Source organism: Chinchilla lanigera, unplaced genomic scaffold (assembly GCF_000276665.1).
Source record: "Chinchilla lanigera isolate Chin_1 unplaced genomic scaffold, ChiLan1.0 scaffold00020, whole genome shotgun sequence".
Classification (NCBI taxonomy): Eukaryota; Metazoa; Chordata; class Mammalia; order Rodentia; family Chinchillidae; genus Chinchilla; species Chinchilla lanigera.
Window position 1 is genome coordinate 804,609 of NW_004955421.1, and position 12,750 is coordinate 817,358.

A 12,750-nucleotide genomic window follows, 5' to 3' on the forward strand; every position below is an offset into this window, starting at 1 on the left:
AGCTACACTGCTGAATTTGTTGATTAATTCAAAAAGTGTCCTAGTGGAGTTTTTGGGGTCTTCCATGTAAAATATCATATCATCTACAAATAGTGGTAATTTTAATTCTTCCTTTCTTATCCTTATTCTTTTTATTTCTCTCTCTTGTCCAATTGCTCTGGCTAATGCTTCCAGAACTATGACAAATAAAAGTGGTGACCATGGACATCCTTGTCTTGTTCCTGATTTTAAAGTTAAAACTTTTAGTTTTTGTCCATTAAGTATGATGTTGGCTGTTGGTTTGTCATAGATGGCTTTGATCAGGTTGAGGTAAAGATCATCTATTCCTATTTTCTGTAGGGTTTTTATCATGAATGCATGTTGGACTTTGTTGAAAGCTTTTTCTGCATCTATTGAGATGATCCTGTCGTTTTTGTCTTTGGCTCTATTGATATGGTGTAAAACATTAATTGATTTTCAAATATTGAACCATCTCTGCATTCCTGGAATGAATCCAACTTGGTCATTGTGTATTATTTTCTTGATGATTTGCTGCATTCTATTTGATAGTATTTTATTGAGTATCCTTGCATCTATGTTCATAACAGAGATTGATCTGTAGTTCTCTTTCTTGGTTGGGTCTTTCTCTGTTTTTGGTATCAGTATAATACTTGCCTCTAGACATGAGTTAGGGAGAATTGTTTCCTTTTCAATTTCATTGAAGAGTTTGAGGAGCTTTGGAATTAAATCTTCACTGAATGTCTTGTAGAATTCTGCTGTGAATCCATAAGGGCCTGGGCTTTTCTTTGTCGGTAGGTTTTTAATCATGCTTTCAATCTCATTAATCGATATTGAATTGTTCAGAATTTTTATATCTTCTTGATTCAACTTTGGTAATTTGTACATATCTAGGAATATGTCCATTTCTTCTGGGAGTAAAGATTTTCAAAGTAGGTATTAATGATCTTTTGAATTTCTGTAGGATCTGTAGTGATTTCATCCTTTTCATTACTTATTGCATGAATCTGAATTCTTTCCTTTCTTTTTTTGATAAGGTTGGCTAGGGGTTTATCAATTTCATTTATTCTTTCAAAGAACCAACTCCTTGATTCATTTATTTTTTGTAGTGTTTCCTTCATCTCAATTGCACTAATTTCTGCCCTGATCTTTATAACCTACTCCCTTCTTTGGGCTCGCCTTGCTCTTCTTTTCCTAGAGGTTGAGGTGCAGCATTATGCTATTTATTTGTTCTCTTTCTGTTTTCCTTATGTGTGAGTTCACCACTATAAATTTCCCTCTGAGGACTGTTTTCATTGTATCCCACTGATTCTGGTAAGTTGTATTTACATTTTCATTTGTTTGTAGGTATTTTTGAATTTTTCCTTTAATTTCTTCTGTGACCCATTGGTTGTTCAGGAGGTAGTTGTTTAAGTTTCAAGTTTTTATGGAGTTTTTGGAGTTCCTTTTGTCATTAATTTCTCATTTCATTGCACTGTAGTCAGATGACATGCATGGGATAATGTCAGTTCTTTTGCATTTAGTTAGGTATGTTCTATGGACTAGAATTTGGTCTATGTTAGAGAAAGTCCCATTGCAGCTGAGAAAAATGTGTATTCTGATGTTGTGGGGTGAACACTCTGTATACATCTACTAAGTCCATTTGTTTGGAGATTTGGTTCACATCTGTTATTTCTTTGCTGATTTTTTGTCCAGTTGACCTATCTCTTTGTGTCAAAGGGGTGTTTAGGTCCCCTATTACAACAGTGTTATTAATTATTTGGGTTTTCATGTCTGTTAAGATTTGTCTTATATAGTTTGATGCTCCCATATTTGGTGCATACATGTTTATGATTGTTATCTCTTCCTCTTGCAGTTTTCCCCTAACAAGTATGTAGTGACCTTCCTTATCTCTTTTGACTGTTCTCAGTTTGAAGTTTACATTGTCTGCAAACAGAATAGCTACTCCTGCTTTTTTCTAGGTTCCTGTTGCATGGAAGAATGTTTTCCATCCTTTGACTTTCAGTCTATGAATTTCCTTTTGAGTAAAGTGTGTTTCCTATATACAGCATATTGATGGATTTTGTTTCCTAATCTACTCTGCCAGTCTGTTTCTTTTGACTGTTGAATTGAGACAATTTACATAAATGGTTATAACTGATATATGTTGGCTTATCATTCTCATGTTATTTACTTGCTGTTGGTTTCCTACTTTTTCTATCTGTTTCACTGCTTGCTGTGCTTGAGGGTTCCTTTCTATTACTGTTCTGGAAATTGTGGTCTTGTTTTGCTCTGTCTAGAATATCTTTTAGTACTCTCTATAAGGTTGGTTTGGCACTCCTGAAGTTCTTCAGTTGTTCTCTGTCATGGAAATATTTTATTTCTCCACTAAACTTCAAGGGTAGTTTTGCAGAATACATCAGTCTTGGTTGGAAGCTGTTTTGTCTCAGGACCTGTAATACTTCACTCTGAGCTCTTCTCGTTTGGACAGTTTGTGTTGAGAAGTCTGCTGTGATTCTGATGGGCTTTCCTTTATAACTGATCTATTTCTTTTCTCTAGCAGCTTTTAATATTCTGTTCTTTTGCTGGACATCTGGGATCTGTATTATTATATGTCCGGATGTAGTTTTATTTTGGTTATGACTGGCCAGAGTTCTATATGCCTCATTCACCTGTACACTGGATTCTTTTTCCATGCTTGGGAAATTTTCTGCTATTATTTCTGCCAATATTGTTTTTATGTCATTTTTGTTGCCTCCTGTTGTTCATTGCATCTTATTAGTGTTACATTATTTCTCTTTGCCTCGTCTTGCAGCTGTTGCATTGATTTTTCTTCCTTCCTTGTTGATTTTAAGAGATCTTTTCTTTCATGATCTCTAGCTGCCATGCTGTCTTCACGATCTGATATTCTATCTTCAGCTTCATTCAAGCAGTTTTGCCAGCTTTCAATGGAAGTTTTGCTTTCCTGGATATCTCTTTGAATCTGCTTCATGCATTCTAGTTCATTCCTATATTGTTCAATTAATGTTTCCATTAGTTTCCTATGCTCATCTGTTTTTTTTTTATATATGTCTTCTTTAGATATGTCTTCTTAGATATATGTCTTCTTTAGCAAGCAACTCTTTCATTATTGGTGTCATTTCATTTTTGCCTGAGAGATTATTTCTGATCTGATGTCTTGTATGGTCTGATGGAATTGTTTCTTTACTTTCATTACAATCATTTCAGGAATTTCAGGTGTGTGTTTACCAAGTTGTCCTATGAGAGATAGGATCTGAGACTGTGTTTTAGTCTTTTGTCTTGTCATGTTTGATGCCGGAGGCAGAGTGCTAGGTCTCCCTCTTCCCTGGCATCTCAGCAAAGGTCGCTAGCATCCCTAGTTTAGGCTTGCCCCTCAGTGTCCCCTGAGATGCGCTGCTTAGTCTGGGGTCTTCTGGCAGATGGTAAAGTGTACCTAGTTTTCCCAGGTCTCCAAAGCAAACTGCAATGTTGGTCAGTCACAGACTGTATGATCCAGTATCTCCTGGCAGTTCAGGGTATGCATAAGACCCAGAAGCAGGCTGTATTGGTGGTGTGGTCATGGACCACTTGGTCCTGTGTTCCTAGGCAGTTCAGGGCACAGGCAGAGCCTAGACATGAACCACTGAGTCAGCAGTTTGTGGACCACCTGGTTCAGTGTCCCCAGGCAGCTTGGGGCATGCACAATAGCCAGTTGTGGGCTGCACTGGTGGTGATCGCAAACCGCCTGTTTCTGTGACCTCCAGGAGGTTAGGGCCCAGATACGAACCACAGTGTCAGCAGCTTGTGGAATGCCTGCTCTAGTACGTCAGAAGGCACAGGGAACTCCCAGGGAGGGCCCAAATGTGAACCCCATTGTTAGCAGTTTGTGAGCCTTCTGAGTCAGAATCTCCTGTCTGCACTAGGTGCACAGAGGGCGGAGACACAGACTGTAAGGGCAGCAGGATCGTGAGTTGCCTGCTCTGTTCCAGGGAAGTAGATGGGGAATACCTGGTTCTCTTGGTATTCAGTTGCGAAACATGATGTCAGTGGATTACAGACCACCTTATTCTTTGTCTCCAGGCAGCTTGGGGCACGCGCAGGAGCCAGATGTGGGCTGCACTGGCGGTGATCACAGACTGCCTATTTCTGTGACCTGTGGGAGGTCAGGACGAGCACAAAGCGCAGATGCAAACCGTGGTGTCAGCAGTTTGTGGACTGCCCGCTCTAGTACCTCAGGGGGCGCAGTGTATGTCCAGGGAGGGCCTAAACACAAACCCCGGTGTTAGCAGTTAGAGGGCCTTCTCAGTCAGACTTTCCTGTCTACACCAGGTGCACAGAGAGCAGAGACACAGACTGTAATGCGTCAGAGTTGGGGGTTGCCTCTAAAAATTTTAAATTAGCTTTCTATTTTGATCCAATTATCTACTTTCAAACTGTTACTACAATGAAATTTTATTCCACTTTGTGTATGCTTAACAAATGATCTCCACAACAGAGCAAAATGGAGTCATATTATTTTGCCCATCTCTTAAAGTATGATGAAACGATATTTATCTTTTAAAAAAGATAATTGACTGATTCATAAATTATTTTAAGTTACTTTTAATCCTCACACCTTACCTTAAGCTTACTAATAAGTATAACTGCATTCTCAAAAAAAAAAAAAAAGTATAACTACATTCTCCTTTATCAGTTACCTAAGTGGTTGGTCTGTCTGTCTCAACTCTCTCAAAATTCAGTATAGCTCTTAGAGGTATTATAGACACTTTATATTTCCTGCTCAATGTTTCATTTACTCAGATCTTCCCCCAAACAAAATCCTGTGTATCTAGACACATATAAACTTGGAAGCCTGTAATCATTAAACAGTACCCTCTTTGAATTTTATTTGTTAACTCTGCAATAATCCCTTTTAGTATTCACATAAGGATTGGTTGATCTAAAGCTGGTGCACTCATCTATGTTCTGCTCACATTTGGCTTTTCTTATTTATACCTTGGCTGCTGTTCACCAGAATGCTAATGTACACAAATTATAAAACAAACATGGCGGGACAAGAATAGCTAGTGATGCTATTCTTCCTGAGAAAATATTTAATTCTGTTCAAGAAACGGTGCCTGATGCAGATGCAAAAATTATACACTAGGAGCAAGTTTACTTAATGTGAAAAGAAAGCAATTATTGTTAAACCATCACATTATACAACAGCCAAGAAAAAAAGTAAGAAATACCTGGGTTCCATTGCCAGTGTTTCTAAGGTGATTATGAAGCAGTTTGGTAGCACCATCTTGAAAAGTTTTTGGTAAAGCTCCTAATAGCATTGTAAACTCTGGGGTATTGAGTTCAAATAAAGAAATCAGCACTGACTGTGCTGCCTGAAAAATAAAAGCACACAGGAAGTACATAAACGCATTTTGCTTACTCAAGAGTGATCATTTTCTTCTCTCAAATTTTGGTTCAATGGCATTAATAAGAATTGATCACCTTTCTCAGGGAAAGAAAAGGTAAAGTGTTTTGTTTTCATACTTCTTTCCTTTGAAGGACAATTTTTTTTCCCTAGTGCTGGGCATTGAACCCAGGGCCTTGTGTGTAACAGGCAAACAGTTTACCAGTGTTACACACTCAATCCTTGGAAAGATAAAACAACATTTGACTTACCATTTTTTTTTTCAAGTTAAGGGAATATGAAAAAAGTTAACAAGTATAACGATAGCAGAAGTTATCCAGATAGATACTTTCTAGAGTTATTCTGGCTATCTATATACTATTTCAGTTTTCCTAATAAATCATTACAAAGAAAAAGGATGGCTATATAAAACCCATTCAGAGCAAATTAGCACCACAGTATCTACTTCCTCACTATGTGACTCTTAAAATAACTGAAAGTATCTTATCTTTTGTCAAGCAAGTAATCTAACAAGTCTACAATTGAAGCTAAAATAAGCCTACTGTTTAGTGTAAATGGGAACAAACAAAAGCTTACTCAAAGTCAAGAAAATATACACATTTCTTTTCATCTTCTAAAATAATTAAATGAGTTACTAAAAGTCAATCACTGAAGTTCAGGTTATAGAGAAAATTAAGAGAGAAAACTACAAATGATCACACAACTTGTATACAAATGTGCACTTTGTATGGAAGTTTTCTGACCTTACTCTATGAAAACTTAAGTGTGGTATGCTTATAGCATCTAACTATGCAATAATACAGGAATGATTAAATTGTGTTATACTGCAACAATGTAATATTATACAACAGTCTTGGAGTATAACATAGATCTATTTGAGGAGAAATTGTGAGAAGCCTATCATAGATTACTGAAGGAGAAATATATAAAACAACAGCTATAACATGAGCTTGTTTTATTAAAAACAAAGCATATATTGTGTAGATGTAGACTTTAACATGTTAATAGTGCATTCTGAAAAAAATTATAGTCTTGCACTATTTAGATTCACACTGAAGGGAAGTTAATCTGAGTATATAAACCAATGACTGTGAAAACTTAAGTTTCCTGTGTCTAGAGTTTAGTTCAGCGATTAAGCTTTATGGACAGACAGCCCACTTCCTCCCAAACCATTCATCAAGCATACCCTTTCCTCATGAGTTTAAGCTATATCTTTATCGTGAACTAATCTCCTATATAAATCTAAGTATCTCTGGATCCTCCTTTATATTCCACTGTTCAATTCAGCTAGTATGACTTAAATGACTATAGATTTACTTAAATTACTAAATTTTAACCAAGTTCTTTATATATCATGTTTAAAAATTTTTCTGTCACATTTGCCTTACTGGATGTACTTTATATTTAAAATAAATTTTCAGGTCTTTAAATCAAAGTAATACATACATATAAATTTAAAAGACAAAGCTATGGAAAAAATTTTATAGTTCTCAATTCTGTTTAGCTCTCCATAACTCTCTGTAATGCTTGTTTTGTATCAACAAACAGTCATAGATTTACATATTTAGTTTTTGTATTCAGACTTTTTTTTTACTGATTTCCTACTATACAATGTGAGAATTTGGGTTATTTTTAATATCAATTCTTGCCCTTTCACTCTTTCCTCCTCATTATGGAAAACACTAGTAGTCCATTTTTGTCTTATTAGCCAGTGTTTAAAAACATAGGTCATATCATTCTTTACTTTTTTGAGGCAGGGTCTCACTATGTAGTTCAGGCTAGCCGCGAACTCACAGCAATCTTCCTGTCTCAGCTTCCTGAGTGCTAGGATTACAGATGTGCACCATCACACACAGCTTCATATCATTCTTTTACTTAAAAATGTGCCAACAGTTTCTGTAAGTCTTTTTTTTCTTGGTTAATGTACCTCAAGCCTTGTCAGTTTTATTAATTTTTCAAAAGAACCAGCTTTTGGTTTCATTGGTTTTCTCTACTGTTTTCCTATATTCTATTAATTTCCATTTTAATCTTATTTATGAGAGTATAAATTATGACATAATTACAAAATTAGGTCTTTCCTCCTACTGGATTCAGGTTTGCTTTGCTCTTCCCCACTTTCTTAAGGTGGTGGATTAAGCTATTATCTTTCTTCTTTTTCTAAGCATCAACAGCTGTAAAGTTCCCCCTAATCAATGCTTTAGCTGCATCTCATGTTTTTCTTTTTTGTTTTTGTTTTTTTGAGTCAGGGTCTCACTGTAGTTCAACTGGCCTTGAACTCACTATGTAGCCTAAGCAGGCCTTGAACTCATGGCAATCCTCCTACCTCAGCCTCACAAGTGCAGGGATTACAGGTGTGTGTCATCATGCCTCACTGTGCATCTCACCAGTTTTGGCATGGCATGTCTTCATTTTCATTCATTTCAGTGGATTTTCTAGTTTCTCTTTTATTTCTTCTTTGGCTTGCTGGCTATTTAAGGAATGGATTATGTAATCTGATATATTTGTGAGTTTTCCAAATTCCCTTCTGTTCCTAATTTCTAATTTCATTCCACTATGATCAGAGAACTTTTTGTTACTTCTATTGTTTTAAACCACTGAGGACTGTTTCATGACTCAGCAGTATGTTTGATGTATACTAGAGAATGTATACTGTTGTTTATACGTGCAATCTTTATCCCTCTTAGTAATGTTCATAACACTTATAGTCTGAGGTTTCCTTTGCAGCAAACAGTGAAGGAAATGAAGACATACGACTCAAACAACAAATAACTATAGGTGATTGAAAGCCTTAGGAAGATGTTGAGGAGAAGGCCCAGGAACACACCTATGCAGCAAGATTAGGAAAAAAACATGTACAAGCTGGAGACGAGAGTACCTGGGAAGGACATTTCCAAAAAATATATCAATAATATATATTTTGAGTGGATGAATAATAGTAGCTATAGGTATGTGGCAGAGATCTTGAAAATATTAACAGATATTTTAAAATATTTTTAAAAGTTCAAGCAAATGAAACCAGGCAAATTATTAATCCTAAAACAAATTTCTCTAAGAAAGAAGGCAATAGCAAACCACTTACTTGGTATAGGTGCAGGTGCTTGCATAGCCAAATGTCAATCTTTTCTGCTGATGCCCAGTTACTGATTCATAAGTATTTTGAAGATTATGGGGAAGGGTACAGGAGAGAATACAGGAATATGGGACTAGTAAGTCCTCATTTACTAACTGTAGCAGTTAAGCTTAGCTGTGTCAACATGCTTGGCTTGGGAGCTGCCTTGGGGAATGCGTAAAGCACGCTTCTGGGTGTGTCTGGATAGATCATGGAGGTGAGAACTTGGGTGCTATGTATGGTCCCTAGTCCCTTCCTCTTTGGCACTGTTTTGCTCTGCTTCCTGTTCACCATGAATTAAATATCTTTGTTCTGCTATGCCCTTCTGCTATGAAGCTATGCCCTGGAGCCAGCAGATCATCAGCTGAATCTTCTGAGAGTGTGAGCCAACTTAAACCTCCCTCTTTTATGTTTTAGGTGTCAGGTACTGTGTCCCAGCAATGGGACAGCTGATACACTAAGGTAATAAATATAATGCCTACACTATCAGCAAAACAATAAATAATGCCTAAAATTGACAAATCAAGAACAATGTCAGCTTTTATTGGGAATACATAGGTAAATGCAAGAGGACTGACTCAGGATATTTTGAATATTAGAGGTTTGGAGGATTACGGTAAGGGCAGCTATTTTTGACTCTTCTTTTTGATTATTATGCTTATATCAACTGGATAAAATTTAAAAGAATTTTAAGAAGAAGATTAAACAAAGTACTTCATAACTCACTGCTAATTGTGCATCCTAAAAATATTAGTTTCCTTCACTGGCAATACAAAATTACTGGCTTGCTTTTCTAATTTATCTTCTAAGCCTTATAAAAAAAACATACCTTCCGAACATCAGAACTTTTGGGTTCTGTTGTCCAAGTGATGACCCGAGACACTGCCAGGCGAGTTTCACTGGAATTTATAAAATCTCCTGGATCCATCTGTTTGGCCAGAGTTTCTATGTATTTAAGGATAGCAACCTTCACCTGCAGAGAGGTAAGCACAGTGAGAGAGGACAATAGGATGGTCATTGTGAGATAGTGGAAAATGCTTAAGAAATAACCACACAACTATTTTTGGGGGGAAGGTACTGGGAGTTGAACTCAGGACCTTGCACTTGCCAGGCAGGTGCTGTGCTGTTGGGCCACATTCCCAGCCCATATTTTGATAAGTAGAAAATGAACAAAATCAACAAAAAGAAACTATACAACTATTTACCTACCTGAGATACAAGTACATGATAAGGTGATATCTGTTTTTACCAGTTCTAGGTCTCAGGCATTTCATTTCCCAAATATGAAAAAATGCTGAAAACTTTCTCAACACAATTATAAACCTCTTCTTGAAGAATCCTTCAGACTGTACAGCTGATTCTTAACTCACCTTGCAGTGAACCAGTCTTTGTCAACTCAGTGTTTTCATTTTTGCCAAAATAAACCAAAGTATTTGAATATACAGTACTGTTAATCAAATCTTTAATCACAGTGGGCAATATAGGGTTTTTGTTTTGGGGGGATTGTTTGTCACACATAGGGTAAGACTCACAAATGTGATCACGTTTAGGTCCACAAAAAGTTAGAATTGGTTTCCACTAAAAAGTGTCACAAAAATCTTCTATAGACGTACCACTGGAGAAAAGACAACATTTCTTTGTATGAGAAGTTACCGTATATGGGTGTAAAAAGTCTCATTATTTTCCCAGTAATTCTTGATGTATGGGTACATGGAAGGTAGATGTGTTGTTGGCACGGGAGTGTCAAGATCAGCAAGAGATGGAAGTTTTTCCAAAGTACATATGCTTCTGTCTAGACTCAGCCATTTTTAAAAATTTTGATTTTAAAGAGAAAAAAACAATAATTTCAAAACAAGAAAATAGGAGTTATAATCATTAATACATTGTGTATTATCTTTAGTTACTCGAAGTACAAGATATAGACATTTAATGGTCCAAACAATATTAGCATAAACCTTTCTCCTCAATGAACTAAGAGAAATTAGTAGTATAACTATCTCAACTAACTTGTGTGTTGTGTGTTTGTGTATATATGTGTATATATATATATATATATATATATATTTTTTTTTTTTTTTTTTTTTGCTTTTCCCTTCCTTCTTTTCTCCTTTCCCCCATCTCAGTTTCTTCTCAGTTCACAATATCTATTGTACAGTTTGGATCTTATTTACTCTTTCAGTTTCTCACAATAGGGAGACAATATGATGTTTACACATGTGAATCTGACTTACTTCACTTAGGAGTATGATCTTGAGTTGCATCCATTTACCTATAAGCCTCCAGTTTATCCTTTTTTATGGCTGAGTAGTACTCCATTGCATAAAAGTACCACATCTTTTTTATCCATTCCTCAGTTGATGGGCATTTGGATTGTTTCCAACATCTAGCTATTACAAATTGTGCTGCTATCAACATGAGTGCATATATATCACTATGGTACGATTAGACTCAGTCATTTTTAACTTTTCAATAAGCCACTATTAAATTACAGCCCTTCTCTCAGGTATGGTACAGCTGATAAACAGCTGTTTTTTCATATACCCCAACAATTTAGGATTTCTAAATATTGGTTGTCTCAGACTTGACATATATACTTTTCTAAAAATTTGTTCTTTTATTTATCTTATTTTTTTTTGGCATCACTAGGGATCAAATCTAAGCTCTTGTGCATGCTAGGCAAGCATACTACCACTCAGCTACCCCTCTAGCACAAACTAACTGATAAATAACAATTATATGCATTTGTGTGCATATGTATACGTTGTGAGATAGCAAAATTGAAGGAATTAACTTATGCATTACCTCACATACTTATTGTGGAGAGAACACTTAAAATTTACTCTTTCAATGATTTGGGGAGGTGGTGGGAATTGAATCCAGGGCCTTGGCACAAGCTAGGCAAGTTTGCTACCATCTCAAGGATATTAAAACTTTCAAATTTTATATACTGAGGGTATACAATGATACACAGGCACACACACACACACACACACAATTACCTCTATAATCTACGAAAGTGGCAAGAATACCTAAAACTGACTATTTAAGCAAACATCTCAAATGTAACTCAATTTTTACTTTTTGTGGTACTATGGATTAACCTAAGGCCTTCATACTAGCTACATCTCTAAACCTTTTTATTTTGAGATAGGGTCTAACTAGTCGCTCAAGCAGGACTCAAATTTGCAATCCTTCTGCCTCAGCCTCCTGTGTGCTGGGATTATAGGAATGGGCCACCACATCTAACATAATATTAACTATAGTCCTCATATTACACATTAGATTTCTAAGCTTTTCATTTTACATATATCTAACTTTTTGTCCTTTGGCCTGCACCTCCCCACATTCTTTCACTCCATTAACAACCTTCAAGCACTATACAATATATTGTTATATACTACAGTCACTATTTTGTACCTCTATGCTTTACAAATGGCAATGGACAGAGCGCTGGTTTTGGATTCAGCAAATGTTAAACATATATGAAGTGCTGATTTGCTGCATTAGATAAAGGAAGGTTTAAATGTATGATTAAAACTTAAAAAAATGATTGCTAAGATTAATGTGTTTAGTTTTTCTGTGTTCTTTCTTCTCTTATTGATTTTAATGTTACTTTTGTCACTTGGACCAAGTAAGGTCTCTGGCAAGTGACATGCTAAGTTATTTGGTGGGGAGTAATATTAAAAACTAAGCTTCTTACTCTTATACATTTTTCCCTTTCTCCTTCCAGTTACAAGAACAAGTAAGACAGAAGGGATCAAACTACACTCCTCTTTATTAATGAATGAATTTTAAGAAGTATTTATAGTTTCACAAGGCAATCAATACAAAAACAGGCAAAGGGAATTATACCAAACTAAAAGGCACTTGCACATCAAAAGAAATAAACAACCTATGGGATGGAAAAATATATTAAGAAACCATATATATGGTAAGAAATAAACACTGAAAACACTGAAAATATGTAAGAAAACAATCTGATTAAAAAGTGGTCAAAGGATCTAAAGAGACATGAATCAAAAGAATATATACAGATGGCCAATAGATGAAAAAAAGCTCAACATCACTGATCATCTGGGAAATGTGAATGAAAATCACAATGAGGCATTACTTCACATCTGTTAAAACGGGTATTATACAAAAGATGAAAGATAAACATTGGCCTGTGTGGGGGAAAAAAAGGAACACTTGAAGACTATTATAAATGTAAATTAGTATAGTCATGATGGAAAGGAATATGGAGGTTCCTCAAACTACC

General features: G+C 35.9%; 1 protein-coding gene across 18 annotated transcripts in view; it reads right to left on the bottom strand.

Annotated features, from left to right (window-relative positions):
* The window catches only part of Clasp2 (cytoplasmic linker associated protein 2), a 189,513-nt gene that overhangs the window by 36,961 nt on the left and 139,802 nt on the right, over positions 1–12,750 (bottom strand). For all 18 annotated transcript variants that reach the window (XM_013513734.1, XM_005383646.2, XM_013513738.1 and 15 more), the window contains 2 exons: positions 9,322–9,465; positions 5,208–5,351 (listed from right to left, as the gene is read on the bottom strand). In XM_013513734.1, the coding sequence (XP_013369188.1) occupies positions 5,208–5,351; positions 9,322–9,465 (288 nt within the window). The remainder of the gene's footprint in view (positions 1–5,207; positions 5,352–9,321; positions 9,466–12,750) is intronic.